This window comes from Antechinus flavipes, chromosome 5 (genome assembly GCF_016432865.1).
Source record: "Antechinus flavipes isolate AdamAnt ecotype Samford, QLD, Australia chromosome 5, AdamAnt_v2, whole genome shotgun sequence".
NCBI classification, from domain to species: Eukaryota; Metazoa; Chordata; class Mammalia; order Dasyuromorphia; family Dasyuridae; genus Antechinus; species Antechinus flavipes.
The window spans coordinates 5086701-5103036 of NC_067402.1; the positions used below are offsets into that span (position 1 = coordinate 5086701).

Here is a 16336-nt window from a genome sequence, read left to right on the forward strand (position 1 = left end):
AAGGTCACATGCAATGTATAATATTAAATTTTAATCTGTTTAAGATGCTAGAAAAGGATAATCTCATTTCAGTGGGAAAGGTTATTTGGGAGATAACTAGGCATAGCAATATTTATTCACTAGGCATAAATTATATTTCCCTTAAATGCTTTAATAAAATGTACTTGAGCATTCTTTTTTTAACTCTTAAAATATTTACTGTACATTTGTACACTAATGAAGAAGCCATTTAAAAAATTGAAATCTCTTACGAGTTGAACATTTAATTTTATCCCATGCTAAACTCGGGATCAAATTGATTATGAATATTTAGATAAGCGGAAAATGGCCCGAGTCTATTTAGCAGCGGGCAGAGGAGATGGGAGGAGCCGAGCATCAAGGAGAAGGGAGAGCCTAGCTCTGTGATCCCAAGAGCCTCGGGGGCTCGGCCCCCACCCACCTGTCCTGGAGAGTCCAGTTCTAATTGGAATTTTGTTGTTTCAGTGAAATCACAGATTGGGTTAAAAAGAATAGAACTGGAGAAAAATGGATGTGGGTCCGTGAGTGCTTCGGGCAGGCCTCGGGTCTAACTTGCCCTTTCTTTGTGATTCCAGAAAGCTCTACGTGATGGCGTCTGTGTTCTTGTGTCTGCTGCTTTCTGGGCTGGCCGTTTTCTTCTTGTTTCCCCGATCCATCGATGTGAAATACATCGGGGTGAAGTCCGCGTACGTCAGCTACGACGACACCAAGCGCGTCATCTACTTGAACATCACGGTGAGCGCAGCCCCTCGCGCTGAATCCTTCACTTTGCTTAAAAAACATTTGCTTCGATGGGTGTGTGTTCCCACGGGTTTCCCCAGGAGTCTCATCGGGTTAGGGCAGGGTGGCTGCCGTTCCCATCCAGTCCCCTCCGAGAGCCCCCCAAGCCTTGGATGTGAAAGGGGATCCTCTGCTCTTTTGTCACACCGTGCTCCTGACAGACACGGGGTCCCTCCCCTCCCAACCTCCCCCTTGGCTGCCCCCTCGCCAGGAACGCTCTCCTTCCTGAACTGACCACCGACATCCTGGCTTTCTAATATCTCCCCTTGTCCAGGAAGCCTCTTAGTCTCTTAATTTAGTGCCTTCTCTCTCAGTTACTTTTTACTTATCCTTACTGTATATCTTGTATTTATATAGCTGTTTGCTTGTAATTCACCTTTAGATAGTGATCCCCTTAAGGGAAGGAACTGTTTTCTGCCCCTTTCCGTGACCTCAGTGTGTAGGGCAGTGCCTGGCACACAGCAGGTGCTTAATAAATGTTTTTGGAGTAAGTGATTATTTATATCTATAGGTATACACTTAAATTTGTTTCTATCCTTGCTGTCTGCCCTGTTAAATATAACATTCTCTCTGATTAAATCCTTAGCACTTGGCATAAATATATGGTGGCTCTTAATAAAAGAGAAAAATAATTAACCTAATCCTAACCTTTCTAATCAGTTCTGCTTTAGCAACAATCGTAGTTCTCATCGCCTTCTGATTACCACAACTCTATTTATACCTAGAAAAGTCTAGCCCTTACGAATGTGGTTTTGACCCTTTGGGCCCTGTCCGCCTTCCATTCTCAATAAAATTCTTCCTAGTTGTCATCACATTCCCCTGATCAACTGATCAGTCTGAAAAGATAAGTTGCAGACAGCACGTGAAGGCTTTCACAGAACTTTGCATTTACCCACTGGGAGCCAAGGTAGCTTCATAAGGAGTGGGATGACCTGGTCAGGTGGTTTGATGGTTGTTTGGGAAATGGATCAGAGGAGACTTGTGGAAAGCCACTCAGGACTGCCAGCCCCTTTTGTGGAGGAGGGTTTCACCAGGCTGGAGAGGCTGCCAGTTGCCCAAGCTCTCATAGGTATTAAGTTGAAGAGCCTGGGCTCTTGTTCATGTGACTCCCAGATTTCCCTCTTGTGTTATTGCTCCATGCTGCCTGCCAGCCATCTTGATGATCACCTTTTATGTGGATTCCTCTCTATGTATGGAGCCAGAGCATATTGTTGGGCACCATTTATAGATATATCTTGTTGCTTCATACAAATGGTGCCATCACGAATAATCTTATTTAGCCTCTTGGGGATTCTTGCTCTCCATTTTCCTTGTAACTGGAAACCTAGATCATCAGCTTCTGGATGGCAGCATCCATGGGTGATCTTTCCCGACCTCTCCTGGAATAGAGTATTTTACAAAGGCACTTGATCAGTGAATGAATTTTATTTTTTAATTTTTTTAATACTAGCTCTTTATTTTCAAAATATATACAGAGAGTTTTCAACATTTATCCTTACAAACTTTTCTCCCTCCTGCCCTCCACACCTTCCCTTAGATAGCAAGTTAATCCAATATATGTCAAACACATACAGTCCTTCTAAACATATTTCCACATTTATCATGCTACACAAGAAAAATCAGATCAAAAAGGAAAAACAAATGGGAAAGAAAAAAACAAGCAAGCAAACAATAGCAAAAAGGTGAAAATACTCTGTTGTGATTCACACTCAGTCCCCACAGTCCTCTCTCTGTGTGCAGATGGTTTTCTCCATCATAAGTCTATGGGAATGTGCCTGAATCACCTCATTGTTGAAAAGAGCCACGTCCATCAGACTTGATCATCACATAATCTTGCTATTACTGTGTACGATATTCTCTTGGTTCTACTCATTAATGAATGAATTTTAGAAGCTAGTTTGAGATGATTAAATTTTCTTCCTTGTCTTTGCAGAACACACTAAATATAACAAACAACAACTATTATTCTGTGGAAGTTACAAACATCACAGCACAAGTCCAGTTTTCAAAAACTGTTATTGGAAAAGCACGATTAAATAATATTACCAATATTGGACCACTGGATATGAAACAGGTGAGAATGAAACTTTGTTAAATTTATATGTAATATAAGTAATTCCTAATTTGATGTTTTTTGCTATATCACAGTGTATCAGACTCTTTAAAAGACTTAGTTTTAAATTTCTCTAATAGCTTCTTTTAATAATTCTTAATTACAAACAAATATGTATCATATATATTTTAAAAAGAAGGGGAATGGGTATCATGGAATTGAACACATAGAGATGGGGTGTTTTGGCTCTAAGAATTTGGGGGATTATCCTTTTTATACTCACCCTCATTTTAATACTTTTTTAAATTTCTTTTTTATCTTTCAGATTGATTACACAGTCCCTACCATTATAGTAGACGAAATGAGCTATATGTAGTAAGTGTGGATTTTTTTAAAGTCAATAATATGAACATACTTTAAACTAACCTTGATCTCATTCCTGTACGATATTTTTGCCTTCAGAATTTTATTTTAGAGTTCTCATGTGTCGCATTATGAGCTTGAATTTGCTTTTTGTTAACTGCCCACCAGATTGCTCGGTGACGCAGGGTGGTGGGAAAGCCCCGAGTAGTTTAGCCCATCCGAGAGAGGGGGCCCTGCTTGGAGTCCAGAGTCCTCCATGCTGGGCGAGCCCATCTCCATGGGTGTGGGGGTTTCCAGACCAGAAAGTCCCCCGATGGTGACTTCCCAGCTCGGATTTTTTTAAGAAGATAAAAGCCATTCCCAGGGACGGTTTGAGATGTCCGTGTGTATCCAGTTCCTTTGGAGGACTGACCCGTCGAAGCGTTCAGATGGCAAAGGCCCTGTAGGAGGGCGACTTGGTGACGGCCCCTGCCACGTGCACCCCCCCTAGGGTGGGAGGGCCTCAGAGGGAGAGGCCCACAGGAGCTCCTTTCACTGACACTTCTTCCTCCATGTGCTCTTCTTCCACAGTGACTTCTGCACGCTGCCCTCCATCAAGGTCCACAACATCGTGGTCATGATGCAGTAAGTATCTTGGCTGGAGGCGATGGCTTGCAGATCCTTCCTGTTCCCTCCGTCACTGGCTAGTCCTTTTGATCCTGTATGCCTCCCCTGGGTCTTCCTTAGGGTTTTAGGACCCTCCCTGTGCAGCCTGACCTGGTCAGGGAGCAGCTAGGATGACCCTCCTCGCTTGACTCAGACAGGCCACGGTCCTGGGGGCTGGGCCCCACTTTGTTGTGGGACTTCCATAACACGGAGCAATGCGGGCCCCCGTGCGGCCCAAGGCCTTGTGCTTTGGGGGCCATCCGGCTCATTAACCCTTCCTGAGCCACAAGGAGAGACCCAGATCTCTCAGAGAGGGCTTGTGAAAGAGAGTTGTATTCTGTGGAAACGGGAAATAATCTCCTGAGCCCAAATCGAGTTAAAGAAGGGATCAGAGAAATGACAGTAGAATATCATCAAGGTCAATGATGGGGATAAGGACACACCGCATTGTGTGGGATGTGGCCAGAATGGCTGTTGTGTCTCTGAGGCTTCTGCCTTTACCATAGAAAAGGACAAGAAGAATAAGCTGCAGCCAAAGCGCAGGGAAAGAAACAAGTTAGTAATCTCCCAGCTTTAGGGAGCTGAATTCACTGTCTCCCTTCCCTTTTTTGACAGGAGCTCAAAGAGATGGAATAGTAAGTAAGAGAAGAATTGAATTGATAAAAACAAGCTTATCATTTTCTGTGTTGGGAATCTGGTAAGAGAGTGGTGGAGTTCTCTGTCTATGGAGTCTTAAAGCAGCAGGAAATGGAATTGCCAGAAGGCAGCAAGAGTCCAGATAGCTGAACTGTGAGCAGTAATAGAGGGGTGGGATTTCTGAGAGGGCTTTGTAGGCCAAGGACACAAGGCAGCAAATGGCAGGGAGAGCACAACCTGCCTTTTTTTCATGTAGGAAATGTAGTAACAGGATGGTTTGTTCTGGGATTTGGGAGTTGCAAATGTGAAACATTCTATCTCCATTCTGTAGTTAAGTGAGCTTTCTGTGCCTGAACCTCGGGACCTTCCCTCCACTTAGAACTTTGTTTCTCTGGGAATTGGTCTGTAGATAGAATTTGTTATCTAATTGTTATATATATTTGCTAATTTCAGACTCTGGCAAAAACTTCCCAGTAGTTAAGAATTGCCCCAAAGTGTAAGGATTTCTCTCCTTGGCTTGTTGACCATTTGCTGGGGATGCTGTAGGAAGGCTGTACTGGAAGCCACTGGGGTCCCTCCCACCTCTCTACTCTGCACTTCTATTGTGATATCCCACTTGTAAGCTGGGGAATACCTCTGTAGACCTTAACATCTTTTTTGGGATTCAGGATGTTGACCTTTATTTGATATTTCTGATTTTTCCCCCAGGCTTTTGGTCTTTGAAATTGGAGTGAACCTTAAATTACAAAATAAATAAGTATTAGTCATTAAATACATTTAAAAATAGGTTTGGGAAGAATTGCCAAAAATCCACATCAATATGCGAGGTTAAAACCATATTGGCTCAGGGGTGCGTGTTGGCTCATTGGACCCTGATGGCTCATCGGCCATGTTGGTTCAGGGGGCCATGTTGGTTCTGTGGGCCATGTTGGTTCATCAGGCCGTGTTGGTTCTGCGGGCCGTGTTGGCTCTGAGGGCCATGTTGGTTCTGTGGGCCATGTTGGTTCGTCAGGCCGTGTTGGTTCTGTGCGCCGGGTTGGTTTAGGATGCCATGTTGGTTCTGCAGGCCATATTGATTCTGTGGGCCATGTTGTTTCATCAGGCCATGTTGGTTCTGCGGGCCGTGTTGGCTCAGAGGGCCGTGTTGGTTCTATGGGCCATGTTGGTTCATCAGGCCGTGTTGGTTCTGTGCGCCGGGTTGGTTTAGGATGCCATGTTGGTTCTGTGGGCCATGTGGGTTCAGCGGGCCATGTTGGTTTAGGGGGCCATGTTGGCTCAGCAGGCTGTATTGGTTCTGCGTGTTGGCTCATCAGGCCATGTTGGTTCAGAGGGCCGTATTGGTTCTGCAGGCCGTGTTGGCTCATCGGGCCATGTTGGTTCTGTGGGCCATGTTGGCTCATCAGGCTGTATTGGTTCTGCGGGCCATGTTGGAACAGCAGGCCATATTGATTTAGGAGGCCATATTAGTTCTGCAGGCCGTGTTGGTTCAGCAGGCCATGTTGGCTTAGCGGGCCATGTTGGCTTAGCGGGCCATGTTGATTCAGGGGACCATGTTGGTTCTTCAGGCCGTGTTGGTTCAGGGGGCCATGTTGGCTAAGCGGGCCATTTTGGTTCAGGAGACCATGTTGGTTCTGCAGACCATGTTGGCTAGGTGGGCCGTGTTGGTGCAGGGGGCCGTGTTGGTTCGGGGGCCATGTTGGCTTAGCAGGCCATGTTGGCTAAGCAGGCCATGTTGGTTCAGCAGGCCATATTAGTTCAGGAGACCATGTTGGTTCTGCAGACCATGTTGGCTAAGCGGGCCATGTTGGCTAAGCGGGCCATGTTGGTGCAGGGGGCCGTGTTGGTTCGGGGGCCGTGTTGGTTCGGGGGCCATGTTGGCTTAGCAGGCCGTGTTGGCTCATTGGGCTGTGTTGGTTCTGTGGGCCATGTTGGCTCATCGGGTTGTATTGGTTCTGCGGGCCATGTTGGAACAGCGGGCCATATTGGTTTAGGAGGCCATGTTAGTTCTGCGGGCTGTGTTGGTTCAGCAGGCCATGTTGGCTTAGCGGGCCATGTTGGCTTAGTGGGCCATGTTGGCTTAGCAGGCCATGTTGATTCAGGGGACCATGTTGGTTCTTCAGGCCGTGTTGGTTCAGGGGGCTGTGTTGGCTAAGCAGGCCATGTTGGCTAAGTGGGCCATGTTGGTGCAGGGGGCCGTGTTGGTTCGGGGGCCATGTTGGCTTAGCAGGCCATGTTGGCTAAGCAGGCCATGTTGGTTCAGCAGGCCATATTAGTTCAGGAGACCATGTTGGTTCTGCAGACCATGTTGGCTAAGCGGGCCATGTTGGTGCAGGGGGCCGTGTTGGTTCGGGGGCCATGTTGGCTTAGCAGGCCGTGTTGGCTCATTGGGCTGTGTTGGTTCTGTGGGCCATGTTGGCTCATCGGGTTGTATTGGTTCTGCGGGCACATGTTGGAACAGCGGGCCATATTGGTTTAGGAGGCCATGTTAGTTCTGCGGGCTGTGTTGGTTCAGCAGGCCATGTTGGCTTAGCGGGCCATGTTGGCTTAGCGGGCCATGTTGGCTTAGCAGGCCATGTTGATTCAGGGGACCATGTTGGTTCTTCAGGCCGTGTTGGTTCAGGGGGCTGTGTTGGCTAAGCGGGCCATGTTGGCTAAGCGGGCCATGTTGGTGCAGGGGGCCGTGTTGGTTCGGGGGCTGTGTTGGTTCGGGGGCCATGTTGGCTAAGCAGGCCATGTTGGCTAAATGGGCCATGTTGGTGCAGGGGGCCGTGTTGGTTCGGGGGCCATGTTGGCTTAGCAGGCCATGTTGGTTCTGTGGACCATGTTGGTTCAGGAGGCCGTTTTGGCTCAGTGGCCGCTCCGCTGATCCCTTTTTGTGGAAAGCATGCCTTGCTGGCCACCAGCCCCAGGGCTTGGAGCGGGATGGTTCCCGGTTTCCTCTCTGGGTAAGTGCCCGACGTGGGCCGTGTGCTTTCCTGCCTCATACTTGCTTTTCTTTTGAAAGGGTGACTGTGACAACCACCTACTTCGGGCACTCTGAGCAGATCTCCCAAGAGCGCTACCAGTATGTCGACTGTGGAAGAAACACTACCTATCACCTGGGCCAGTCGGAGTACCTGAACGTGCTGCAGCCGCCCCAGTAGACGCTGCGGGAGGGACGCTCGCGGCCACGCTCAGCCCGCGTCACCCGCCACGGGCAGACCTGTCTTAGGGGTACAGTTAAAAACATGTAGGAGCGCTCTTGCTGAAACTTCTCCTCTATTGTGGTGTATTTATACTCATAGCCGACATTAACGTAGTGCTCTAGGGCTCACCAGGCACTTCCCATAGATATTGTTTGTGTCCGTTGGTCGTCCCGACCGCCCTGCACAGTCATTGCGCAGGAGTCTTCGTCCCCATCTCGCAGAGGAGCCGGCTGAGTCTCGGAGACATCTTTGGCCCGGTCGTGGCCGTAAGGAGGGGAGTTGGTGTTTAGGCTGGGCCCCTGCTGATTCCGGGTCACGCTCCTCTGAGACCCCGCTTGGCTCTACCTGAAACTTCCCCAGAAGGGCTCAGTCGTAAAGCTTGAGACTTTGGCGCTAGGACAGTCAAGCTGGCAGCTTGGGAGCGGTATCACAGAGACCGGTGTTTCTGAATATTTTAAATTCAAGTATCTCATCCCAAATCAATGAAAAAACACAAGTCTGCCATTTAAAACATTCTCATCAGAGGACTGGGGGTTTTACCTCTGTTGTCACATGGAAGGAAGTCCGAAGACCCTGGAAGGGGGTCAGAAAGGGACAGTGCACACAGTCTAGCCCAACCCCCTCACCTAGACAGGATCCGGACCCAGATTCTCTGGCCCCCGGGCCCCCATTCTTTTCACTCCTGAACTGGGAAGTGTGAAAACATTCATTTTTTAGCTTTTCATATATTATATATATTATGTCAAGCTGGTTGATGCTCTAACAGATTTGTAAAAAAAAAACAAAATGAATTTTGCAAAATTCTTAATCTAAAGTTCTCTGTGGTCCCTGGGATGAATAATCAGGTTCATCAGTGTCTTTTCCCATTTTTAGTTGAGATTTTGCAGGATTTGTGTGATCTTCACCCATTGATATAATCAATAGTTACCTGATCTAGGCTGTAAATAATGGAGCTATAGTTTTATTGGAAGTACAATTTGATTCTCAGTGAAGAACTGAATTAGCTAATCCTGTCGTCACTTGTGATACAAATCCAAGACATCTATTGTTACGCTGTCATTGGACACCTGTGAAATGGGGATAACATGGGGGGAAAGAGAGGCGCTCTGCTCTTTTCCATGTACATCAGTCCGATTCATGGGAAGGCTTTAGAAAAACCCTCACTTCTCCTTACGTGTTGACCTCAAGGGCACCTGGGATCTGTTGTGTATTAGAAAAAAAGCTCACTGTGGCCAAGACACATTAAGGGATTCTGGGTATTATTAAATAATTGGAATCAGTCTTTTGTGTTTTAAAAATAATTACAAATCAAATTGTGTTTTAGCTAATGTGGCTGTTGGATCTCTTTCCTTTTCTGCTTCCTAATCTGAACCCATCTCCATCCCTCTTCTCTTGCTCCCAGAAGCACACATAGATTTATAGGAATCCTATCACCCGTTTTCAGACTTCTCCCCAAAGGAGACCCTTCCTTCGCACTGACCAGGGGTTCCGGACTGCCGTGCCGAGCCTTGGGGTGGGGAGGTACCATAAATAGACACTGTCGTGCTTTGTTCAATTGATTGATTCTTTGGCTTTTATTTTTCAGGATTCTCAGCCCCCAAAGAATTCAGGGAGGTTCCCGGCCTCGTTATGGAGAGTCACAGTCATTGATGTTTTGATAACTTTGCATTTTGCAAAGCCATTTACTTCCATAGTTGGACCTCATGATAACCCTACAATGGGCACTCCCTGGGGCACTGCACCCCCTTTGAAGGATGAGGAAACTGAGCTTAAGAGGGGCTCAGAGAGAGGAAGGGAGTAGAATTTGAATCGAGGCCACGGGACTCGGCATTCAGTGCCCTTTCCCCGCCATCATGTCGAGTCTTGCCTTTGAGACTCCGATCGAATGACCGGAAGCGTGAAGGTGCTTTCGTCCCTTCCTTTGCCTGCTTTCTGTGCCTCTTGCTAGTTCCCTTTGTGAAAAATGGCAGCAGAAGCGCCCGCGCCACTTCCCCCGCCTGCTGGGGACGTCCGGGGTTTCCTCTCCCCCCTCGGCAGCTCCTTGCGGCTGGGCCAGCTCTAGTCTTGCTTTCGTGGCCCTCGCCCTTGTTCGGAAACCTTCGGCTCAGTCTCCCCCTCCCACAACACCCTCCTTAGCCTGGAAGCCCTTTGCGTCTCTCCCCCGCGAGTCCTCGCCATTTAGACTCCTGGAGGCCTTGGGACCTCGGCCTTTCTCGGCTCGTGCCGGGATTCTCTGAGGCCCGCGCACAGAGCGCCTCGGATCCTCGGGCTTCAGAACCTCGACCCCGGCCCAGCCCGGTTGGCCTTCTTTGCATTTTCCCCGCCCCTTCTGACCCCTTCCCCTTCGGCCCACCTGGAGGTCGCACGTGGCCCAGCCTGGGGGGCTCCCCGAGCCCAGGTTTCGTTTGCTCGCTTGCTAGTCCACCTTTGGGGTGCGTGGTTGTAGTTGGTGCCCGTGGGTGTGCGCCCGTATGCTGTGGGCACTGCGGTCTCGGAGATCTCGTGGCTCCTGAGCTCGCCGCGACCTCACCTTTGCCCGTTGCTAACGCCCGCCCTCGCGCTCCCGTAATCGGGCAGTTTGCGCACAGGCGTCATTCCCAAAAGGTCTGAGGCTGATCCCTCTAGAACAGTCCCCAAGCTCCCGGGATGTTGAGCCGCGGCCCGGGGGGCGTGTCAGACCTGAGCCAATCACATTCCCTGTCCCGCCCTGGGGATGAAAATCCTCCGGTGGAACTTTGGGTAGCCGGTGGGCGCTCCCTCCCCCCCAGACTGGCCCCTCACGCTGTCCCCACCATCTCTCCCTAGTAGCCACCCGAGGCCCTCCTTGTTGAAACTACCCAAGTCAGGACGGGGCCCAGGCTCTGGTCAAGCTCCTGGGCCCTTGCGGGGCCCAACAGGCCTGGGAGGTCTGGGTCCTCCTCGGTATTTGTGAGCCTCTCTCAAGCTCAGTTTCCTCATCCTCCAAAAGGGGTGAGTGCGGTGGCCTCCTGGCTGGCAGCTGACGGGAACCTTGAAACATCCAGTGCTTAATAATGGCTTTTAGAACCTTTGGTGGGAAAAAAGTTGGGAATTATCGATCTGTAACCTGACTTAGAAATCTGCGATTCCTTGAAATTAGTGGTGTCTGGTGCAAGTTTGTGCTTATTTACCGTTTGGCATTTTCTAATCATTCCCGCTCCTGAGTGAGGTTTCCAGCGTCTCTAAGGACCTTCAAAACTGACCTAAAAGGGGGAGACGAAGTGATGTAAAAGAAGGCCCCGTGTTTGTTAGTTTCTCAGCGGCGTTACGGTGGAAAATGGCAGGTGAAGCTCCCTTTACTGACCGTAAGTGAGGCTGCTGGCTACCTAAGCAGCCCCTTCAGGCCAAGGAAAGATGCTTCGTGGGCCAGATGGGCCGGAAGAGCGAGGAGCAGAGAGAGGGCGCAGACCCCTCACCAAGGCAGGCTGGGCAAAGAGCTTAGGTAGCTAGAGGAGGCCGGCAGGATTAACCAGAAGGGAATGAGGGTAACAAAGGCCGGGACCCACTTACGTTGGGCTTCGGCTGGCTGCCCATAGGACACACCCCCACGAGAGTGGGTTTCTCACCTAACTTCCCTCCCTCCCCCCCTCCCAGACGCACACCCCGCTATTTCAGAGCAGCGGGATCCCCACGGGCAAAGATTTTGTCATTTTGATGAGAAATGATAAAATTACAGGTTCTTTTCTTCTTCAGAAAACTTAGTTCTGGAAATCAACATGAATTTCACACTGAGATTAAGTCTCAGGTAAACAGTGGCCCTTTTAGTTTGTGAAATTACATTAAAATCTCAGAGTACGGTGAGCAACATTTGTGAAACTTTTCTAGTCTGAAAGTTTGGCTTTGAGAGGGACTTGTCCATCCTTACATAGTCTCAATAAATAGATTGGGGGAAGTCTGAGGTACTTTAAATGTGCATTTCAAGTTCCTTGGAAGTTTCATGATCCAGTAGAGCTTTTCGTATTTTGAAAACATTGTAACTTGATTAAAAAAAAAAAAAAAATTCAAAATCTGTCAATGTCAAATAAATGTTTTTGTTTTGCCTTTTTCCTGTTTAAAATAAGTGTTTTTGGAAGGAAAACTTTAAAATATATTCGTAGTAGTCATCTTTATAATATTTATTGAATATTAAAATATTTAGTCTTTTATATGTAAAATGAATTAAATATTAGGATTTTAGATTGTGAGCAACTAGGTTATCCCCAGACTATTAAGTTAACGTATATTTCTTTGTACTATTGCATACTTAGCTTCACAGAGGCCACACGTTCTTTACTTAGATTTCTTTTATCTAGAGAAATTCAGTAAATCATTTGTTATTTTCACTTCCTTTTCCTAAATACTGTTACGGAATTTAAAATGTTATTATTCTTGAAGCAAGTTTGAATTTGAAGAAAAATGTTTCTAAATTATCGGAAGGATTGTTTAAAATTATTTCAAGACCCTTCCGTGTTTTTAGCATTTCAAATATATTTGCAAATTTTAAAAATTGACATTCTGCGTCCCAGACGAACATTAGACTTTATAAGTTTCTTGTTTTCCTTTTAGTCAAAATTCATAAAGTTATAAAATTCATTTTGTAGAGACTGAGTCGGTTCCCATTGTGTGTGTGCACCAAGAGCACAAAGCTCAAAACGATTTTTTCAGCCTTTACCCTCATGGTTGATTATTGAAACTTTAGCGTTCTTCTCTTAGATGACATTTGTGTTAGTGATAACAGTTTTTTAGTAGAAAAGGCAGAAGCCCCTTCCTGGGCCCTTTGCTAAGTGATTTATACTTCTGGAGGTTGGCCGGCAGCATCCCGCTTTGTACTTCTGTGTTTTGTGTTTAACTCAAGCCTTCAAGACAATGACTCGGTCTCTTTCTCTAGGAGACCTTGATAGAGCTCATTCGTTTCAGGACTGTATATAAATGAATGCAGAAAGTATCTGGTAAGTTTTTCATAGTAAAATATAACTTCTAAGAAGGGAAATTGTGACCTTCTTTATATTACATTAATTGAAATGTGTTTAAGAAATAAATTTCCAGCATATTTTAGTAAAAGAACAAAAAAAGGATGCGAATTGGGCCAATGGCCTCGAGACAATACGATTTACTACCATGTAGATGATCTGAGTCCAAAACTCTTTCCCAGAACTGTGAAAAATCTCCAAGTCTGGGAGATAATTGTCTCTCTCCTATCACTGGGAGATCCTTAGGGTGATATCAAACTTTCGTTATTGCTTAAGTCGTTGAACACAGTGGATTCTAAATGATGGATTTTTTTTGGATATGGCAATTTGGTTTTTTGTGACCCATTTGGATTATAAAATCTTATAAATTATGGAATTATACCTTATGTACGACTTTTCAGAGGTAGACTTAAGATTCTTTAATTATTTATTTAATACAATTATTATTTATTTAATACAACTAACAAACAATGCACCCTCTATGCTGGACTCAACCTGCTCAGTAACTTCTCTAGTTAGAACAATGCTAGTCAGGTTCTAGTCTTTCATGGCGGGTGAAAAACAAACTCTAGAACTTGGGTGTGTGTTGGGCACTTTTTGTTTTTATTAACATTCATAGAGAATATTATTGGCACACTAAGCTTTTCAAGAGGAGCATTTGTGTGTGAGCTTAACTAATGTTGCAATTCATCTAATCAAATATGCAGATGGCACTTAATAAAAATGAGAAAAGTATAACTATTTTTGTAATTAAAAGTTGTAACCGTTGCTCTTGTAACCATGTGTGTCGAACTAAAATCTGTAATAAATTTGTTAACTGAGCATGAAAAATAAAATTTCTTCCTGTCAGAGTGTGTTCGAATATGCCTTTTGAGTTCATTAGAATCAAATAACCTACGGCTATGTGGATCTCCCAGCCTTAAAATTCTTAGCCAGGACTTTACATGAAAACATTTTTATGTGGTTCCTTAGTCACTAAAATGAATTATAAAAACAATAATAATATTCAAAGATATCTGGATTCTGCTGGGGGAGACTACTGGTTTTTACTTAAAATATATTTTATGTCTTTGGCAACCTAGAATTAGTCATCACTATTGGCTATAGAAATGATCAAAATTCTATGGTATCAGGCAATCTGTGTTTATAAACAGCCTTCTTAAAGTTCATTAATAACTTCCCGTGCTGTGTGTTTCTATTTAACCTTCCGTTACCAATTTTAATTGTTTGAAAATCACTTCTGTCAATCAAATAGCTCTATATAATTATTAGATTATTATTGATTAGAATGATTATGAAATAAAACTTTGGATTACCAAAAGGAAAAATAGAAGCCATAAATTTTCATTGTTCTGTACGCAGTTATGAATTCTCTGTTGCCTTACGTGTGTCCTTACAAAATGATATCAGAGGTCACATGTGTGATGTGATTGTCCTGCTTCATCTTGATTAGAAATATTGCTTCCCAACAGGTTACCTTCTCCATCCACCTTCTCTGGTGGGATTCTAGTTCAAGGGTTCCTTTGACCTCCCTGTGTCCCAGGGCCAGTCCCTGGATCCAGGCAAAGAATCCATGTGTTCCGAGTTCTCTGTATCCCTTTCATTGCCATCATGCATCTCATCAGTGGGTTGACTTCTGGGAGAAATGCGTTCTGACTCCATGCAGCTTCTGGGTTTACAAATTGGTTGTTGATTGGAGTTCACTTTACTTATTAATCACTTATGGGCAAGGCGCGATCCCTGTGCTCAGGTAGCCTGAACATCTTGTATTCAGACTGTTTTCCTATATTTTCCAGTATTCCTATAAATTAAGAGAATTTATGTCATCTCCAAGTCCTGGAATGCCTTAGAGAAGGTAAAATTAGCTTCTGCAGCAGCTCTTGCTATGGTGGTTGATCCAGAAAATGGAGTCAAGTCAGTTCCTGGAGTTCTTAGTCACAGACTGAGAGGAAGGAGGAGCACTAACTAGGGGATCACCTTCCCCAACCCTAGCCCGTAGCCCCCCAAACAGCAGGAAAAAACTGGCAGCTCGGGAGGCGTGAGCAAGAGAATGGAGGGAGAAGTCAACAGGGCTGAGTTGAGGCCAAGAAAGGAGAGATCATCTGTGGATGAAAAGAGCTTCCCAAAATTTGGGGCTCTGAGCCAAAATGCCCCAGAGGTATTTGTCTTAGGTCTTCCTTGTTGGGCTTCAAGCTCCTAGAAATCAGGGGCGGTCTAGTAGCTGCCTCTGTACCCCAACACCTAGCCTCACCTCGCATGTATAACATCCTGGAGAATTACCCACCACAGTAGACTTGGCCAAGATGATCCCCCTGGGTCTTCCCTGGCTCTGAGCCAGTCTCCCCACAATGCCCCGTCAGGTCCTAAATACTGAGGGGGAGAGACATGGCCTTCCCTTGTAAGGGGACAATAGAATTCGGAGAGCTGAATGGCTCTGCTTATTTTATCTGTGGGTCATCAGAATTAAAAATGCAGGAGAAAGAATAGGGGAGAGAAAAAGCACCAGAATAAGGGGCACCATCAAGCATTTCTGTAAGAGGCATGTTGGTTCCTGGCATGGGAATTGGGAGGAAGGGAAAGGAGAAGAGGGGAGGGGAAGGGAAGATGGCTGTACCAGTCTTAGGTCTAATCGATCAGAAATCTGGCATGACTTAGAGCAGTCAACTCCAAAGCCCTCAGTGGTTCTAAATCTCAGTATTTAGTCCAATTCGTAACAGAAAAAGTCTCCAGCCCATTCCCCTTCTGGTGAGCTGTGATGGCAAGGGCCCTGCTTTTCCTAATAGTCTTTTGGGGTTTCTAATAGTCTTCTGGGGACTGGAAGAGACTGTAAATCTGTCTTTAATTTCATCTTAGTCTCAGTCTAGTATCCTAAGATATAGTTGGACCCTGACTGCCATCAACCATGTCTGCTCTCCTCCCTAACAGTAGCAGCCCCTCAGCTTTTCATCATCCTTAAATCTGATAAACCCATTACCTCTGCCCTTGCCAGCTTAACTGACAAAAATCTCAAAGAGCCCCTCACAGAGGGCAGAGTATGGGGCACTTCATGGGACGTCTCTCCTAATACAACACCCATCCTCTCGTGACTGTTCCAAGACTGGCCGTTCCAATGGTTCTCAATTTTTTAGCCAATAAATCTTTTTCCTCAATTTTTTTCTTTACTGGTATTTTATGTTTTTAGAAATGCATGCAAAGATAGCTTTCAACATTTACTTTTGCAAAACCTTGTTTTCCGAATTTTTCTCCTTCTCTCCCTCCCTCCCTCTTCCCCAAATCAGCAAGTCATCTGAGAGAGGTTAAACCTGCAATTCTTATAAATATGTTTCCATATTTGTCCTACTGAGCAAGAAAAATCAGATCAAAGGGGGAAAAACAGGGGAAAGAAATAAAAACCAAGCAAACGACCAAAGAGGAATTATTTAGTCAATGTCTTCTTTAAGGATCTGTGAATTCATGCTCCTTGCAACAGTTCAGTAACACGTGATGCCCCAAATAAATCATCTGTCTGGTGACCAGCCTTCCGGCTTGTGGCTGGACCTGCCAGGGCTGGAGCTGTCCAGAAGCGGGACCCTTCTCTAACTCCTCCTGCTGAGCAAAGTCCCCAGAGATGCCCACGTCTCCCCCGCAGCTCAGCGTTCTCGGGCTATTCCCCGGGGTATTGAGGTCACTTTCTAGCGCTGTGGCCAGTG

The 16336-nt window shown here is 46.0% G+C and overlaps 1 protein-coding gene across 1 annotated transcript in view; it reads left to right on the forward strand.

Annotated features, from left to right (window-relative positions):
- The window catches only part of TMEM106B (transmembrane protein 106B), a 30048-nt gene extending 16552 nt beyond the window's left edge, over positions 1-13496 (forward strand). The window contains exons 4-8 of the mRNA XM_051963237.1: positions 594-753; positions 2732-2872; positions 3177-3226; positions 3785-3838; positions 7500-13496. Coding sequence (XP_051819197.1) covers positions 594-753; positions 2732-2872; positions 3177-3226; positions 3785-3838; positions 7500-7638 — 544 coding nt within the window. The 3' untranslated portion in view covers positions 7639-13496. The remainder of the gene's footprint in view (positions 1-593; positions 754-2731; positions 2873-3176; positions 3227-3784; positions 3839-7499) is intronic.
- Positions 13497-16336: the final 2840 nt, after the last annotated feature.